At 48.4% G+C, this 18,266-nt stretch overlaps 1 protein-coding gene across 1 annotated transcript in view; it reads right to left on the bottom strand.

Moving 5' to 3' along the window:
• Positions 1–407: 407 nt before the first annotated feature.
• The window catches only part of SYMPK (symplekin scaffold protein), a 30,618-nt gene continuing 12,759 nt past the window's right edge, over positions 408–18,266 (bottom strand). Inside the window, exons 15-27 of the mRNA XM_079985287.1 lie at positions 16,155–16,236; positions 15,110–15,223; positions 13,196–13,343; positions 11,535–11,695; positions 9,966–10,074; positions 9,677–9,777; positions 8,238–8,328; positions 7,954–8,055; positions 7,055–7,242; positions 4,202–4,378; positions 2,091–2,231; positions 1,091–1,396; positions 408–807 (exon numbers count right to left, since the gene is read on the bottom strand). Coding sequence (XP_079841413.1) covers positions 520–807; positions 1,091–1,396; positions 2,091–2,231; positions 4,202–4,378; positions 7,055–7,242; positions 7,954–8,055; positions 8,238–8,328; positions 9,677–9,777; positions 9,966–10,074; positions 11,535–11,695; positions 13,196–13,343; positions 15,110–15,223; positions 16,155–16,236 — 2,008 coding nt within the window. The 3' untranslated portion in view covers positions 408–519. The remainder of the gene's footprint in view (positions 808–1,090; positions 1,397–2,090; positions 2,232–4,201; positions 4,379–7,054; positions 7,243–7,953; positions 8,056–8,237; positions 8,329–9,676; positions 9,778–9,965; positions 10,075–11,534; positions 11,696–13,195; positions 13,344–15,109; positions 15,224–16,154; positions 16,237–18,266) is intronic.

Below are 18,266 nucleotides of genomic sequence, written 5' to 3'. Positions count from 1 at the left end.
AATTCAATTTAAAAAATTCCTTCCAGTAGCACCTTAGAGACCAACTAAGTTTGTTACTGGTATGAGACAAATTTAGTTGGTCTCTAAGGTGCTACTGGAAGGCTTTGTTTTATTTTGTTTCGACTACAGCAGACCAACACAGCTACCTACCTGTCAATAAAAAAATGTTTGACAGCACCAGGCTTTTCTAAGCCATCTCCTTCCACCTCCTCCTCCTCCTCTCAGCCCCACCCAAAAAACCAACCATATTTATTACCTCTAAGGCACATGAAGTTCAAGGCAATTTACATATAGCATCAGCTGTGTTTACCCAACTAACAGATTATCTCTTTTTTATAATTAAGAACTACGCCACCCCACTTTACACCAGCAGGATAAAAAAAAAAAAAATCCAGTTCAGACAGAAAAGCAGTTGAGACCCGAGATTCTTTATTTAGAAATCTAATCCACTTTATTCTTATTTTCCTGGTTCCTTTTCCCAGTTAACCCCTTTCCCCCCAATCTTCTTTTCCTGAATCATCAGCTGTCCGCTTTCTCATCTTGCTCCACAACGGGGTCCGGCAGCTCCTCTGCTGGGCTGGGAGAGTTTGCAGCCAGAGCAGCGGAAGGGGCAGGAGGTGGTGCCCCACCGTCTGTGGCCGGCTCCTCTTCCTCGAGGGAGAGGGTGGCTTGCTTGGCTGTGGCTGGCTTGCTTGAGGATCCCTCATCTGAGCTGCCGCTGCTGCTGCTGCTGCTACTGCTGCTACTGCTGCTGCTGCTGCTGCTACTACTGCTGCTGCTGGCTGCTCCTTCCTTGCTCTGCAGCTCCTGGGGGAGAGACGAAGAAACCACCATCAGTGTGCAGAAGAGCCAAGCTCTGCCTGGCTCATCTCAGAACTCGAAAGGCAGAGAAGCTCAACATCACTTGTGTCAAAGACTGCCGTCTTCGGAAATTAATCCGGCTTTCAAGTGGATGCCTGCCTGAACCAGATACGGTTTCGGCGGCTTGCGCTGCATCTATAATCCTCTCGGCAGGGAATGACAGAAATCCAAGACACAAGGTTTGATGGCCACTTCCACTGACAAGCAAGCAAAAAAAAAGTTGCGGTACCTTGGGTGGCCAAGGGCCCTCTAAGCTGGAATCCAGCTGGGAGCTGTCTCCTCCAAAGCTCTCGTCTTCCTCCTGCATGCTGATGAAGATGGTGGGAGTCTCTGCCTCAGGCACCTCCTCCTGCAAGTCCACAGATTCCTCGGAAGGGAGTGGGGTCTGGGGGGCTGCCGGGCGGGGAGGCTGCTGCTGCTGCTTCAGTTTCTGCTCCTCCTCCAGCTGGCGCTTGAGGGCCTTCTCCTGCGCCAAGCGCAAGGCAATCATATCCTGGGACACGCGAGGCAGGAGGGGCTGAGGCTCCATTTCTTCCTAGGATTGGCATTGAGCTGCGTTAGTGTCCTGCAAAGTGTCCATTCCTTTTTCAAACCCCTTTCTGGTTGGGGGGGGGGGGAATGAGCACATCATGCTCCTAGCACTAGGTCCAAATTCCCAATACTGTTCTGTGGTGGATCCCTCCCTCCCCTGGCTTCCCTTCTGTGAAAGTGTTCCAAAGCATGCAGAAATAAAAGAACACTACGCAAAACTTGTTTGCGTCAAGGTCTCCGAGTTCGGGCTAAGCTGCGCTGTCTCCAAACGTTGCGATCACGTATCTGCAGTGCTGCAGGCTTGCAAAAATAAAAACCATTGCACTTCTGCTCCCATTTGCAAACTTTGACTGGACACCACTGAAGTGGTTCTCTCTACCCTCCAAGGCCCTTTCGAGTGTCTCCACAGTGCTTTGCTCCTCCTACCATCACCCACTCAAGCTGCGCTCCTATATATGCTCACATAGGAGCATAAGCCCTACTGAACACAGTGGGACCGACTGCCAAGGATCACTGTGAAGGTCACAGAAATCCAAAGACAGATGAATTGTCCTTCACAGTTCCCTTCTCCCCACCCTCTGTTTCTGGCAATCCCAACACACTGACTGCTCACTATGCATGTTACTGTAACCTGGCAAAACCCACATTTGTTCAACGCTATGAACGCCGCCCCCTCCCTGCCCACTGTGTGCTCTGACCTCTTTCTCTCTTCTCAGCTCCTTGGTCCTGGGCGGGGCTGAGCCCCTCGTCTCCTCCAGAGGCTGCAACTCCTTCCCTTCAAGATCTTGCTTGTTGCTGGCTTCTAGGATGGCCATGGTGGAATTGGGAACATGAGCTTGCTGGTGGAGAAAAAGCAGAGGGGGTGCCTCATCCATATATGTGCCAATCATTGCATTTGAAAGTATTCTCTCAAACAGTACTCTCTCCGATACTTTCACACATACCCTATCTTGGTTAAAATCCTACTGGGTTGGTTGAACGGAAGTTCATTAGTACGTTTTGCAAGAAAACCTGTTTTAGACTTCGTCGTCTTATTTAAAATTACTGTTCTGTACTGGAGGTGCGTGCATGTGAGTATTACTGATGTGGTACTGGGTTTTCTTGTGTCTTCTGACCTATCCCAACCTGTAAGGACTGACTTTCAAGTAGGACTTCTAGGTCTGCCATGCCCCACTCTTTAGACCAGGGCTGGGGAGCCCCTCCCTTTCTGACGCCAGCTCCCTTCAACTCCAGCCAGGGTGCCCAATGGTCTGGGATGAAGGGAGTTGTAGTCCAACAACATCTGGAGGGCCACAGGCTCCCCAGCCCTGATTTAGATAGAAAAGGTCTGCATGTGTGGGATCTTTGTCTTCAGAAGTGCCTGTCCACGGAAAAGCCTAGCACATACAAGGAGCAGGAACCAAAAGACCGTAATAAATGTCTCTGTGTATCTTAATATACCATGCCTTTCAGTGGTTTTTAATCGTGGGCTGCTTTGGGAGCCAATCCTAGCTAAAAATGAGATATGAATATAATACAGTAAAATGAACCAAGAAGTTACCACTTAGGATTCTTTAAACCAGAGCTTTTCAAACTGTGTGTCGTGACACATTAATGTGTTGGCTGCAGTGTGTCATGTGAACACTCCCCATACTCCTCCTGGGGCTGGAAAGGGGTTAGTTTAACCTCTGATTTGCTACCAGTAGCACCTTAGAGACCAACTAAGTTTGCTTTTGGTATGAGCTTTTGTGTGCATGCACACTTAGAATCATAGAATCATAGAGTTGGAAGAGAGCACAAGGGCCATCGAGTCCAACCCCCTGCCAAGCAGGAAACACCATCAGAGCACTCCTGACATATGGTTGTCAAGCCTCTGCTTAAAGACCTCCAAAGAAGGAGACTCCACCACACTCCTTGGCAGCAAATTCCACTGTTGAACAGCTCTTACTGTCAGGAAGTTCTTCCTAATGTTTAGGTGGAATCTTCTTTCTTGTAGTTTGGAACCATTGCTCCGTGTCCGCTTCTCTGGAGCAGCAGAAAACAACCTTTCTCCCTCCTCTATGTGACATCCTTTTATATATTTGAACATGGCTATCATATCACCCCTTAACCTCCTCTTCTCCAGGCTAAACATGCCCAGCTCCCTTAGCCGTTCCTCATAAGGCATCGTTTCCAGGCCTTTGACCATTTTGGTTGCCCTCCTCTGGACACGTTTCAGTTTGTCAGTGTCCTTCTTGAACTGTGGTGCCCAGAACTGGACACAGTACTCCAGGTGAGGTCTGACCAGAGCAGAATACAGTGGCACTATTACTTCCCTTGATCTAGATGCTATACTCCTATTGATGCAGCCCAGAATTGCATTGGCTTTTTTAGCTGCCGTGTCACACTGTTGGCTCATGTCAAGTTTGTGGTCAACCAAGACTCCTAGATCCTTTTCACATGTACTGCTCTCAAGCCACTTCTTCAGATACTGTGTGCATGCACACGGAAGCTCATACCAATAACCAACTTAGTTGGTCTCTTAAGGTGCTACTGGAAGGATTTTTAAAAAAATTTTTATTTTGTTTTGACTACAGCAGACCAACACAGCTACCTACCTGTAACTCCGATTTGCTAGTACAACTGAATATGTCACAAAATGAGGCGTGTCTAAAAACTTGAAAAGTTTGGAAAGCTCTGCTTTAAACAATGCCCTTCAAACTGCAAACTTTGATTTAAAAAGGCAGCTATGGATTAGAGACCCTGGATTTTGTTTTGACTCGAATACCCTCTCCCCCAGCTCGCTGCAGGACCATGTGCTCTGCAACTGCAGCTTTGTTTGGGGCAGTACCTGATGTGGGGTGAAGGAGCGGACATGGGCCAGCAGAGGCTCCCGCAGCTCTGGGCACTTCTCGAAGACGGCGGTGAGTTGCTGAGGAGGCAACTGGAGGATAACTTGGAAGGACTGGGGCTTGGTCCGTTGGCAGCACTTGATGAAGCCCTCCCAGACCTTGGGGTACTTCCAAACCTGGGGGAGGAAGGGGAAGAGTTAAAATGCGGCACCAGCTGTGTCTCATTCCAGTGGCCTAAGGTTCAACAGGCTGAACGGCCTGTTTCCAGCAGTGGCCACCAGCCAGATGCCCCTGGACGGGTCACAAGCCAGGCATGAAAGCACTGGACTTCCCCTATAGGCCAACCACTATGCAGAGGTATAGGGGCATCTGTACACAGAGGTTGCATTTCTCTATCGTGACATCGTGGGCACCCACAGGCCTACGCTGCATGAGTCTGTCCAGTTATTTTAAAAAGCCATTGTGATGGGATGATGAGCTGCTTGTGCGTAAAAGCTTAGTCCCTCAGGGTTTGCTCAGCTTAGCAAAACTCTGTCTTTAGTGGAGCCCTTAAGCATGGCTCCCTCAGTCGCTGGCAGAATCCGACAGTGGGCGTTTGCGGGATCTCTTCCAACATAAAAGCTCCTTAACGGAAACGCGTCTTCTGGACTCTCGGCGTGACAGTTTCCGGCGAGGTGTGGGTGTCCCTATAGGAGGTCCTGAAACCTCCTCACTGTTTTCGCTGGAAGTGTCCCAGAGCCCTTTTTCCGACTCCCTTTCCCTCGGAGCTCCTTCTCTCCCCCTGCTGGTTCCTTCCTCTGCTGTTAAGTCTCTCCTAACCTCCTTGAGCCCTTCCACCACCTGCTCTGATGGCAGTTCCCTGACAGCCATCTACAACAGTGTCTTTTGCTACTCAAGTTTTTCTCCCTCTTATAACACTAGAACTCGAGGACATGCTATGAAGCCGAATGATGGAAGATTCAGGACAGACCAAAGAAAGCTCTTTGTGTAGGGAAGTTTTAAATGTTTATTGCTGTATTGTGTTGGTATTGTTCGGTTGGGAGCCACCCAGAGTGGCTGGGGAAACCCAGCCAGATGGGCGGGGTATAAATAAATAAATAAATAAATAAATAAATAAATAATAATAATAATAATAATAATTATCACTACTACTATTCATAAAAAGGTAAAGGGACCCCTGACCAATAGGTCCAGTCGTGACCGACTCTGGGGTTGATGCGCTCATCTCACTTTATTGGCTGAGGGAGCCAGCGTACAGCTTCCGGGTCATGTGGCCAGCATGACTAAGCCACTTCTGGCGAACCAGAGAAGCGCACGGAAATGCCGTTTACCTTCCCGCCGGAGCGGTACCTATTTATCTACTTGTATTTTGACATGCTTTCGAACTGCTAGGTTGGCAGGAGCAGGGACTGAGCAACGGGAGCTCACCCCATCACGGGGATTCGAACCGACGACCTTCTGATCGGCAAGTCCTAGGCCCTGTGGTTTAACCCACAGCGCCACCTGCGTCCCATGATTATTCATGCACCGCAGTTAATCTATGGAACTCCCTCCCACAGGAGGCAGTGATAGCTACCAACCTGGGTCACTTTAGAAGAGAACTAGACAATGGCTATCAATGGTTACTAGCCACAAGGCTCAAGAGGCAGCAATGCTTCTGAATACCAGCTGCTAGAAGCCACATTATGAATTCTGGTGCTGGAGGAGACTCTTGAGAGTCCCATGGACTTCAAGAAGATCAAACCTCTCCATTCTGAAGGAAATCAGCCCTGAGTGCTCACTGGAAGGACAGATCGTGGAGCTGAGGCTCCAAGACTTTGGCCACCTCATGAGAAGAGAAGACTCCCTGGAAAAGACCCTGATGCTGGGAAAGATGGAGGGCACAAGGAGAAGGGGACGACAGAGGACGAGATGGCTGGACAGTGTTCTCGAAGCTACCAGCATGAGTTTGACCAACTGCGGGAGGCAGCAGAAGACAGGAGGGCCTGGCGTGCTCTGGTCCAGGGGGTCACAAAGAGTCGGACACGACTAAACAAAGAAGCCACAGGAGGGATCCTGTTCTCAGATCCTGCTTGTGGGTTTCCAACAGGCATCTGGTTGGCCACTGTGAGACCAGGATGCTGGACTTGACAGGCCACTGGCCACCTTCTTATAATATCTTGTGTGCTGGGCTGTTCCTCCCAGTCTTGGGAGATATTTTTGTTTCTGTGGGATGGCGAAGAATCAGCCATGCAGTAAGAGACCTCCCTCTGCCCCCAATAGAGTGAATCCGCTGAAGCAGTTCCCTGAGAAGGGTGGCCACGTTGCCCAGAAGTGCTGCCCTCTGCAGCAATGATTGCAAGAGGCAAAGTACGACGGGAACCTGGCTGCAGAGGAGAAAGGCAGGTCTCTCCCACGTCCTCCTTGTTAGAATTCCTGCTCCATGATTGCAGTCATGGGATTGTTGTCTTTCACATGACGGTATATGTTTTGACTCCACAAAGTGGGAAGTGACAGAGACAGGATGTTTGTATTACTGTGTTCCGTGAAGTGGGATTATTGTCCTTTATTTTTTCTCTTTGCTGTCTGATGCTAGAGAGAACAGGAACCATGTTGCAGTGCTCTGTGTGTGTTTATATGTAAATAGATTAGCTAAAATGCTGAGTTGCTGAGGTCTGTTACGCGAGATGCGCAAACTCTGCAGATCCCCAAGTGTGCCAGTGTCAGTTGGCATCAGTCACTGTGATGTTTGGGCAGAAGAAAGCTTTTGAAGCTCCCGAACGATCGCTCAGGAGGGAGGGAACATGCCAGTCGGGCATGTGTCTCTGCCAGGGTCCTACTCAAGTGTAGACTGAGCTCCTGACAATTCTCACCTGCTTCAAGATGAGTCGGGAGAGGATGTTCATGACGAAGCCGCCCAGGCGTGGGTACATTGTCAGTGACTGGATCACGGTCCGCATAAGGAGCATGGGCAGCGGGTTTTGCTCCATGAGCTGCTGCATCACCACGGCCAGCACCTCAGACGTGTAAACGTTGCGCTCAGCAAAGCACATGTTGGTGGCTGCAAGCAGGGAAATGGGGAAGATCAGCTGCTGCAACTGCTGCGGCAGAAAACTCAGAGCAGCTGCCACAAGGTAACAGGGACGGGGGCAGGGGAACACCAGAGGTCAAAAGCTGCCCATTCTTTCACGACAGGAGTGGGGAAACCTTTGGCTCTGCAGGTGTTGCTGAACCACAGTTCCCATGAGCCCCAGTAAGCAAGTAATGGGAGTTATAGTTCAGCAACATCTAGAGGGCCGAAGGTTCCCCACATCTGCTTAAGGGGAGAAGCTTTACTCCATGCTTCCAAATAGATGTACAGTGGTACCTTTAGAGATGCACACCTCTGATTGCATATCTTTCAGGATGCAAATGCAGCAAACTCAGAAGTATTTTTCCGGGATTCGCTGTGCGCGCATGTGCAAAAGCGCTTTACGCGCTGCGCGCATGTGCAGAAACAGCTCCCCCGGTTGCGAATTCCTCGGGATGCGGCCAGACCTCCGGAATGGATCCCATTCGCAAATTTGGATGCAAAATAAACTCCAGCACTTGCAGCCAGTTCAAGTATACGAATTTCCTCTATGGATGTAATTTCGCGAATGGAAAAATGTATGGGGAAATTTAACCATTGTGTCTTGAAAGGGTGGGGTTTTTTTGCAGCCCAAAATATTGAACAAAAAGAACAGGAGAAATGCTAGGAGGATTCTAAACAAGCAACTGAATTCTCCCTTACCTTTGATGATGGACTTCATGTCACACTTGGTGGAGTCGATGTTGTGGAGGGCAATCAACAACTCCCCAGGATTCAGAGGAGAAACTGCCGAGTTGCCTTCACCTGTCGGAATCGATGCCAATGAAGAGATCAGCCACTGACAGAGGGGACGGTAAAGCCAGCCAGTCCGCTGATCCCTCCCAAACCGTGCAAACCTCTCTCCCCACAGCCTCAGGACACCCTTTTGAGAGAACCCCCAAGAAGCCACGGAAAACTCAAGGTCCCCATGTGGCCAGGATCCCTACCATGTTGTGTTCCCAACAGGCGGTTGAAAACCTCCTTCACAACAATGGGATTCAGCTTGATGAGCTTCGGCAGGGCCTGGATCACCTCTTTCTGGAAAGGAAATGCAAGAATGCACATCACACTTGACCACACCCCCAGAGGAGAGAGCCCCCATAGGGTATGAGGCACCACAAACAGAGAAGAGGCATACTCAGGGATACTTAATAGAAGCAGCAGGGACATGGAATCCTTCCTGCAAATTGCTAGAGAGCACACAGAAGCTGTCTCCTCCATTGGTAATCTCTGGGGTCCTTTTCCCGCATTCCCATCCTTGTGCCATCTTCCCCACTGCTCCCCTCATCTCTGCCACTCAAGTAGGGCTCCCTCTCGTCCTTTAAGCCTCTTCTCAATCCCCACGTCTTATGAAGTTTCCCTCTGGATTAACTCCTCCACATCAGCACCCAAGGGAGAGGAGACTTAACTGTAAACCTCTAAGCTCTCTCATTTGCACAATCCTCGTTTCCCCAACTTCTGTTCCACCAACTTTTAAGTCTGCACTGGATTCACTAAAGTGCACACATCGGTAAGAAGGAAGAGCTGTTTTAAATCCCGACACGTTATGTTAAATCCCGACATATTACGACATGAAGTGAGAGCTGGACCATAAAGAAGGCTGATCACCGAAGAATTGATGCTTTTGAATTCTGGTGCTGGAGGAGACTCTTCAGAGTCCCATGGACTGCAAGAAGATCAAACCTCTCCATTCTGAAGGAAATCAGCCCTGAGTGCTCACTGGAAGGACAGATCGTGGAGCTGAGGCTCCAAGACTTTGGCCACCTCATGAGAAGAGAAGACTCCCTGGAAAAGACCCTGATGTTGGGAAAGATGGAGGGCACAAGGAGAAGGGGACGACAGAGGACGAGATGGTTGGACAGTGTTCTCAAAGCTACCGGCATGAGTTTGACCAAGCTGCGGGAGGCAGTGGAAGACAGAAGTGCCTGGTGTGCTCTGGTCCAGGGGGTCACGAAGGGTCGGACACAACTAAACGACTAAACAACTAAACAACAACAACATGTTACGTGTTGGCTGTCCTTCCTTCATCTACTGTACTTTTAGGAAAACTGTTTGTCTGCTATGTGCTTGGACACCTCTTGAGATATCGTGCCCAACTGCCCATGGCGGCTCGCAAAATCAAGGAGCAGATTTTTTTCTGTGTCTGGATACAATGGCATGCCATTTTGAATCCAGATGACAGGCTAGGCTTTTCAAAACTGCACTTATTTGGGGGGTTTCTTTGAATTCCTGAGCCAAGGACAAGGCTGCTAGTTTCCAAATAGCCTGCACGTTGAAAATGTCAACTAAAAAGGCTCAAGACCAAGATAATATTGGCAGGGAGAGCGGGTGGGGGGAGAAGTATTGCGGATCACCAGCAAGCCTCCAACTGAGCCTCAGAAAATACCTTCTCCAAACCATTGAGGACAGGGATAAGGAACCGGACGTCCGGGAGCCTCTTGTTGTACAGATCTCGAACTCGCTTCACAAGCTCCGGAGAGGGGGGAACTAAGTAGAGAAAATCACGTTAGATTGTGTGACTGAACAGCAACTCTCAAGCTTGGACTGCTTTGCATAGCCCATATCCCAGTTCCACAGCATTTATCAAAAGCAACTACTTGCGTGGAGTTGCCATGAGCCACCGTGAGGCCTTTGTATCGGACAGCACCTAAATATAAACGCTGAAGTAACTGTACCTTTGTCCGTCAGGCTGTGCAGACAGCGGGTCACCAGGGTCTCTGCACCTTTGGGGCAGTTTTTAACCAGCTTGAGCAGCTCCCGGGAATTCATCCCCATCCCACGGATCTGGAAGCGATAGGAAAAAATAAACAAAAGGATGGTTTCTGGGGTGGGGTGGGGGATACGAACATGCGGAAAGGAGAGCCATCTACTGTATCGGCCCGAATATAAGCCACGCTATTTCCCCCCCCCCCAAATTCCGATTGTGAAAAGTTAAAGTGCGGCTTATATTCGCGACCTTACGCCGCGACCTTATGCGGCTCCCCACTCCCAGGAAGCAGCCCAGGAGCGCGGGGAGGAAAAGAGCACGGGGCAACGGCACCCAGCCTGCCTGCCACTCCCAAGCCTCCCCTGAGCTGTCAGAACGCTGGCAAAGTGGCGTGGCTCCCCCTCCCCCCGCAGAGAACAGCGCAGGAGTGCAGGACAACGGCACCCATCCTGTGCGCAGTTCCCAAGCCGCCAAATTTTATTTTTTTATTTTTTTAAGATATTTATTAAAGTTTTCAAAGTTAATACATTATAACAAAAAAAAGAAGAAAAAACAAAAATACAAAAAGTAAAAACAGTTAAAAAAGAGAAAAAGAAGAGGAAAAAAAACCCACATATAAATTCCATTTACTTATTTTCTTTTAACTTACTTTCCAGACCTCCTCATACCGCCCTTTCTTATATTCCAGTTTAAATTGTTCGATCAGCAAATCCTCACCATTAGATCTTTTACTTATCTCAAAACCTTAATTTCTATCTCTTAAGCATTACAGCTGAAAACCACTTAATTACTATCCAACATCCTTCTAGCATTCCTTAATTTTACAGTATTTCTGCAAGTAGTCTTTAAACTTCTTCCAATCTTCTTCTGCCGACTCTTTTCCCTGGTCTCGGATTCTGCCAGTCCCACCAAGCCGCCAAATTTTAAAGGTGCGGCTTATTTGTGGGTGTGGCTCATATTCAGGCCAATACAGTATAAAGAACGATGGTGGACCAGTGGCATCGCAACAGGGGGCAGGTCCCATGTCTGGGGGGTGACAAGAAGACACCCCACGGCAGCGTGAACAGCCATCGCACCGCCACAGCCATTGCATGTGGAGGATCCTCCGTTTGTGGATGCAGCCACGAGCAGAGGATCCCGGCGCCGGTGGCAAACCGCTATGTACAGCGCATGTGCGGTGTCGCATACATGCACTGTACGTAACAATGCCACACATGTGCTGTACATAGTGGTTTGCCACCGGTGCTGCTTGAGAACTGTACTGACAGCGGTGGGATCCCTCCATTGCTGCTATAGCCGCGGAGGATCCTCTGCAGCCACAAGCAGAGGATCCTGGCACTGTCTGTACAGCGCTGGAGCGCCGCCGCCACCAAGCCACTATGTACAGAGCATGTGCGGCAGCGCTGCGTACAACACATGCACTGTATATAGCGGCGCCGCACATGCGCCGTACGTAGTGGTTTGCAGCCCCGGGTGTCACAACGCCTTCGTTTGCCCCTGTGGTGGACCACCCAGTACCCCTCTCTAGCCGACTCACAGGCTGCTCAATAACCCTGAGGACAGTGCGCTTGATGTCGGCAATGGCCTCCGTGTATACAGACGCCAGTTCATGGATCAGTTTGTGGTTCTGGGGAAGGAGGGCCAAGTAGAGATAGAGGCATTGCTTGATGGTCTCTTCTGTCCAGGGAGCAGCCACCTCTGCAAGGCAAAAAGAGGGTTGGGAAGAAAGAGAGCGGGCGCCAAAGATTATGCAGAGTGCCACATCTCACAGGGACAGGCTCCTTTTTTTTTTTTTTTATAAAGATTTTTATTAATTTCCAATTTTTTAACAGAAACAAAAAACAACAAAAAACAGACAAACAAAAAACTCATATTTTCATAACCTTATTTTCATAACCCTCTTTTCCCAGACTTCCCCATACCTTTCCCTTTTTGCATCCTTAGTTTAGTACCATTATTCAGCAACCTATCTTGCCCAATTAAATATAAATTCGTCCTCTTTCTCTATTCCACCCTAAATTTTAAACCCAATTATCGCTGCAATTCTACGTCTTCTTTTCCCTCAGCATTTTAACACTCCTCAGTTTTATAATAATTCTTAAGATACATCTTAAATTTCTTCCAATCTTCTTCCACAGTCTCTTTCTCTTGGTCACGGATTCTGCCGGTCATTTCTGCCAATCCCATAAAGTCAATCACTTTCGCCTGCCATTCCTCCAGCTCCTTGCCATTCACAACTAGGGAAACAGAGCTGTGAAATGGGAAAGATCTTCTTTTGGACTTCCTGTTGTATAAATTTAACTTAAAAGAGGGAAAGCCATAAACCTAGAAAAGCTTCTTTTACATGGGACGCCATTTGAGCATGGGGGAAAGCGTACGTCATCACCCGTCACATATAGAACCACAGAATTGTAGAGTTGGAAGGAACCACAGGGTCATCTAGTCCAACCCCCTGCAACCAGGAATCTTTGCCCAATGTGGGGCTCGAACCCACAACCCTGAGATCAAGGGTCTCGTGCTCTACGGACTGAGCTATCCCAGAGGTTCAGAACACACACACTGCTTTGCCTTACGGTGAAGGCTCCATACAGGAAGCAGTTTCACACGTGACACTTTCTAATTGGTGATGGGGATTGTTTTGCCCCTAATAATAATAATAATAATAATAATAAATTTTATTGATATCCCACCCTCCCCAGCCAAAGCCGGGCTCAGGGCGGCTAACAACACTAAAATAGTGCAACATTCTAAAAACATTTCATTATAAAAATTAATTAAAATCCAATTGATGGCAACCATAAGCTTAAGTTCTGTAAAGATTGCCAAAGGAGGGAGTCAGGCTGCGCCCTGACCAAAGGCCTGGTGGAACAGCTCTGTCTTGTAGGCCCTGTGGAAAGATGTCAAGTCCCACAGGGCCCTGGTCTCTTGTGACAGAGCGTTCCACCAGATTGGAGCCGCAGCCGAAAAAGCCCTGGCTCTAGTTGAGGATAGCCTAACCTCTCTGTGGCCTGGGACCTTCAAGGTGTTTTTATTTGAAGACCGTAAGTTCCTCTGTGGGACATACCAGGAGAGGCGGTCCCGTAGGTACGAGGGTCCTAAGCCGTATAGGGCTTTAAAGGGCTTTTGATAGGGCTTTTTCTAACACTCTTTTTTGGCCAAGGCTCACGGACACAACTGGACATGGTGCGGCCCAGTTACCTGTATCTTTGTCTGCGCCAAAAAGAACAGAGGGAGGATTGGGGTGGACCAGGAGCTGCAAATAATTCAGTGCAAACTTCTCCACGTATTCCCGCAGCTGGTCCTTCTCGTACATCCGCTTGATGAATAGCAGCGCTTGCTGGCGAACCTGAGATGGGAGGCAGGGGCGGCAAAGGATGGGTCATTTGACAGTGCATTAGAAAGCTTCAGGAATCCCAAGGATGTTTTAAAAACCAACTACAAATTTGAGATTATTTTTAAAGGCTCTTCCACACTTACTTTCTGCCCCACCCCTGGGGACTTTCCCTGCAAAAAGCCACTCTTTCGTGCTGAACAGGAACAAAGAGCAACTCGGGTTTTCTGCAGGTTGCCTTTTGCTCTGATTCAATGGTAAAGAGCAGGTTTTGCAGAGAAAGGGTACGACGGGGAGCACTCTGACATGATGCTTTAAAGCATGGATCCGTGCCTAGAAATGCAGCACAAAAGGAAGCCTGGATGAGCCCTAGTGTTCTTTGGTTCTTGTTCCCACTGTGAGCAAGTTCCAGAGCAGACATTCCCCGAAAGGAGAGCAAAAGCAAAAGAATTTTAAGAGGGTTGGAGACAGAAAACGTACGGGCATCACCAAGGCCCTCAGTCACCTAGATCAGCTAGGGATGTAGCCTTTTTCTAAGGGCTCAATGCCCCCAAAGCGGTTCAAAGTACCACCAAGTCCACTCTCTATTGCCCAGCACTGGTCCACTCCCATAACACCATTGTAAAATCCATTCAACAAATCACAGCAAGCAGTTACGTATTCCAGCGTGCAACAAAATTTAAAAGGCCTGTTGCACTGGTGTCCTGCTTGCATGTTTCCCAGGTGCATCTCATTGGTCACTGTGAGGACTGTTGACATGCAGAGGGCCAGGAGGCCAGCTGGCTAGCCCTGGCTGGGTCGTCTCCTTCCAGCTGTCCCGCTGCGAAGACCCATCAACCTCTGCTCCGACGTAAATCAGCAGCCCAGGCTTGAGAGCCAGGGCACACTATCAGCGCACACAGAATAGGCGTGAGGCTTGTGGAAGAATACTACAACTACAGATTTATTAATCATAAATCAGGACAAAGAAACATGTCGTCTCTCTCTCATGTCGTCTCAGAGAGAGGAGCTAAAAGCAAAAGCTATACATAACGATAGATCCCAGCATACTGTGTTGGAATGTAAACAGACATGTGACACGTAACAATCCCATGTCTGTTCCTTAAAGTGTAATGAAAATGTCAACAAGGACATGCTGCTGGGCTAGATTAACCTCTTACCCCACCCCACCCCAGTCTCTTCTTTCGGCAGGAACCAAAGTGATAATATAGATGGCACTAGGCCATCTCTTCAAGAGATTCCAAAGTCAAGGTGCCACAGCTGAAAAGGCCCTCTAGTCACCACCCAGCTTACTTTGTATAAGCAGGAGGACACAGAGCCATGCCTCTGAGGGTGATCTTAGTACAGTGGTGCCCCGCAAGACGAACGCCTCGCAAGACGGAAAACCTGCTAGACGAAAGGGTTTTCCGTTTTGGAGGTGCTTCGCAAAACGAATTTCCTATGGGCTTGCTTCGCAAGACGAAAATGTCTTGCGAGTTCCTGCGTTTTTTTTCCCCTCCCCCCCCCTTTTCTAAGCCGCTAAGCCGCTTATCCGCTAAAAGCCGCTAATAGCGCTAATCCGCTAAGCCGTCAATGGGCTTGCTTCGGAAGACGAAAAAACCGCTAGACGAAGAGAATCGCGAAACGGATTATTTTCATCTTGCGAGGCACCACTGTAGCTAGGCAGGTTCATGTAAGAAGAGGCAGTCCTGCAGGCACCCTGGTCAGTTAGCTTGCAAGCTTATTTCAGCTGCATTGCTCAGACCACACCACAGCACCAGAGAGACAGGCTTAAGGCTCACCTTGTCCTTGTCGTGGGAGCTGAGATCCAAGAGAACATGCAGATACTGGAACTGCCTCGACGGGCGCTTGAAGATCAGGTCCCGAAGCGTCGACATGCCCAGGTACGTCCGGCTCTGCAGGAGAGTGGCAAAAGAAGCTCTGAGCATGTGCAGTGTGTGTGTGTGTGTAGTGGTACCTTGGATGTCAAATGGCTTGGCTCCCAAACAAATCGGCTCCCAAACACCACAAACCCGGAAGTGTTCCGGTTTGCGAATGTTTTTTGGAAGTCTAACATACAGTGGTACCTCGGGTTACATATGCTTCAGGTTACATACGCTTTATGTTACAGACTCCGCTAACCCTGAAATAGTGCTTCAGGTTAAGAACTTTACTTCAGGATGAGAACAGAAATTGTGCTCCGGCAGTGGGAGGCCCCATTAGCTAAAGTGGTGCTTCAGGTTAAGAACAGTTTCAGGTTGAGAACGGACCTCCGGAACGAATTAAGTACTTAACCCGAGGTACCACTGTACAACGCAGCTTACGCAGCTTCTGATTGAGTGCAGGAAGCTCCTGCCGCCAATAAGAAGCAGCGCTTTGGTTTTCAAACAGTTCTGGGACTCAAATGGACTCCCGGAACAGATTCCCAGGGAGGCTGTCAGGGGGAAGAGTAACAGTGTAAAATGTTTAAACTTTTAAACTGCAGCCAGGGGGGGGGGGCGGGCAATCCACATGCTGTTTCCAACAAGCCATAACTATGTGCCAACCTTTGGACAACTTCGCAGGGATGCTTTTGTGAAACAGGAGCGAGTTGGAAGGAAGGAGGCAAGGTCAGAATAGCCAATCCAGCAGCCTATTTTTGTAGGCCCCAGAAGCTTTCGTTGCATTTCTTCTAGTTTGGGGTAGGATTACTGCTAGGAATGCCTTTTATAATTGCCCTAAAACGTGTCAAGCATACTATGCTGGCCAGACCCCGGTGCTTCAGCAGTGTTTCCTTCCTTGCAACCTTCTAAGGCTATGGAGGGAGCTCTAAAATGAACCCCAGCTGGTATCTTATTAGGGACGCACCTCATCTTCGCAGTACTTCCGAATCACCTCCAGGGCACTCTCAGTGATCAGTGGGGCCTCAAGTACCACCTTGGTAAAGATCCTGTGTGAGGCAAAACAACAACAACAGAAAAAGCCTTGGTCACAGCCAGGAACTTGGAGGAAAAAAATCAGAAATAACTACAGTGGTGCCTCGCAAGACGAAAAGAATCCGTTCCGCGAGTCTCTTCGTCTAGCGGTTTTTTCGTCTTGCGAAGCAAGCCCATTGGCGGCTTAGCGGATTAGCGCTATTAGCGGTTTTTAGCGGCTTATCGGCTTAGCGGATAAGAGGCTTAGAAAAAGGGGGGGGGGGAGGAAAAGAAACCTGCAGGAACTCGCAAGACATTTTCGTCTTGCGAAGCAAGCCCATAGGAAATTCGTTTTGCGAAGCACCTCCAAAACGGAAAACTCTTTCGTCTAGCGAGTTTTCCGTCTTGCGAGGCATTCGTCTTGCGGGGCACCACTGTATTATTTTATAACTAGGGATGCAACATTTTAAGTTGGTGGCCTTTACAGTCCTGTGGTCCCCACAGGAAAGCATTCCAAGGGCTAGAACCAGAAAAGGATGGAGGAGTGCAAGAACCTCTTCTTCCCACTTCTCAGGTTTTATGATAGCATCCTTATTTGAGTAAAAATCACCTCTAACAGATGCTCCTAAACAATATCAGGCAGCAGGATTTGATTATGGTTTTTTTAATGGAAGCCCTAAAACAACCATTTTCAAAAAGGAAGAACTTAAAACATGTGTTTCCCCCTGCTCAGTCCAGGCCTCTTCTAAAAAGCTGCCGTGCCAACGTGCTCCATCTCAGAACAAAGTATGCATGCTTTCCCCCCTTCTCTAGCCTTAATCTTATTCCTCTGCATATTAGAAATTGATTAAAACTTGTACGAGAGAATTGGTTCTTTGAACAAGCCCCGATTTAAAAGAGCAGATTTTGATGTTCCAAGTTCTTCCGTGTTTCACTGGCTCCACCAGAATATTCCACAACCGTAAGGAACTTGTGGCCACAGGCCTGTCTTGTAGGAGCTGTGGGGCAAGGACTGAACCACTACGCTCCGCTTCCCTCTCCAGTCCCCAGCACGGAGACGGTGCTAATTTAACTGTTAAGATGTCAAGGAGACAAATGGCTACATAACATTAAGAAGAAACCTGCAGGCAGGGAAGTTTTCAATGCTAGGTGTTTTATTGTGTTTTCATATTGTGTTGGAAGCAGCTCAGAGTGCCTGGGGTAACCCAGCCAGATGGGTGGGGTACAAATAATAATTTTATTATTATTATTCAGATTGGCGCCATTGAGTTTTACCTTGGGTGAACTTTATATGCACAGAAGTAGAAATGGAAATGAGGGATAAGGAGGGATGGCTTATGAAACTGATGGAATATGGTAACATTAACTTCCAAAACTAAGAGGACATAATGACAAAGTGTCTAAGGAGGAAAAGAGAGCCCGGATGGATTACCTATCAAAATATCAACAACCTATCAAGTCAAGGGCAGGATTTGAAATATAAGCAGTAGATTAACAAAAGTTTTATGGTAGCAGGGTTTAGACAATAAAAATACAGTGGTGCCCCGCAAGATGAATGCCTCGCAAGACGAAAAACCCGCTAGACGAAAGGGTTTTCCGTTTTGGAGGTGCTTCGCAAAACGAATTTCCTATGGGCTTGCTTCGCAAGACGAAAATGTCTTGCGAGTTTTTCCGACTTTTCCCCCCTTCCCCCCCTTTTTCTAAGCCGCTAAGCCGCTTATCTGCTTATCCGCTAAGCCGCTAATAGCCGCTAATAGCGCTAAGCCGCTAAGCCGTCAATGGGCTTGCTTCGCAAGGCGAAAAAACCGCTAGATGAAGAGAATCGCGGAACGGATTCTTTTCGTCTTGCGAGGCACCACTGTATATGCGTTAGAAAACACCTAATAAAAAGGAGTAAAAAAAACCCCAAAACATTAGGAAAGGAGGGGTGGGAAGTCAAGAAGAAAATTTGTATGTTTACAAAATGTTTATGATGATAAATGCTTTGAAATATTCTGGGGGGGGGGGCTTTACTTGGGTCACCATAGCTTATATTGGGGTGTGTTTAGTAGCTTACCCATCTTGC

This window comes from Podarcis cretensis (genome assembly GCF_951804945.1).
Source record: "Podarcis cretensis genome assembly, chromosome: 8".
Lineage (NCBI taxonomy): Eukaryota > Metazoa > Chordata > Lepidosauria > Squamata > Lacertidae > Podarcis > Podarcis cretensis.
The sequence above is the reverse complement of the archived record's forward strand: the minus strand, read 5'-3'. Positions and strand labels throughout refer to the sequence as shown.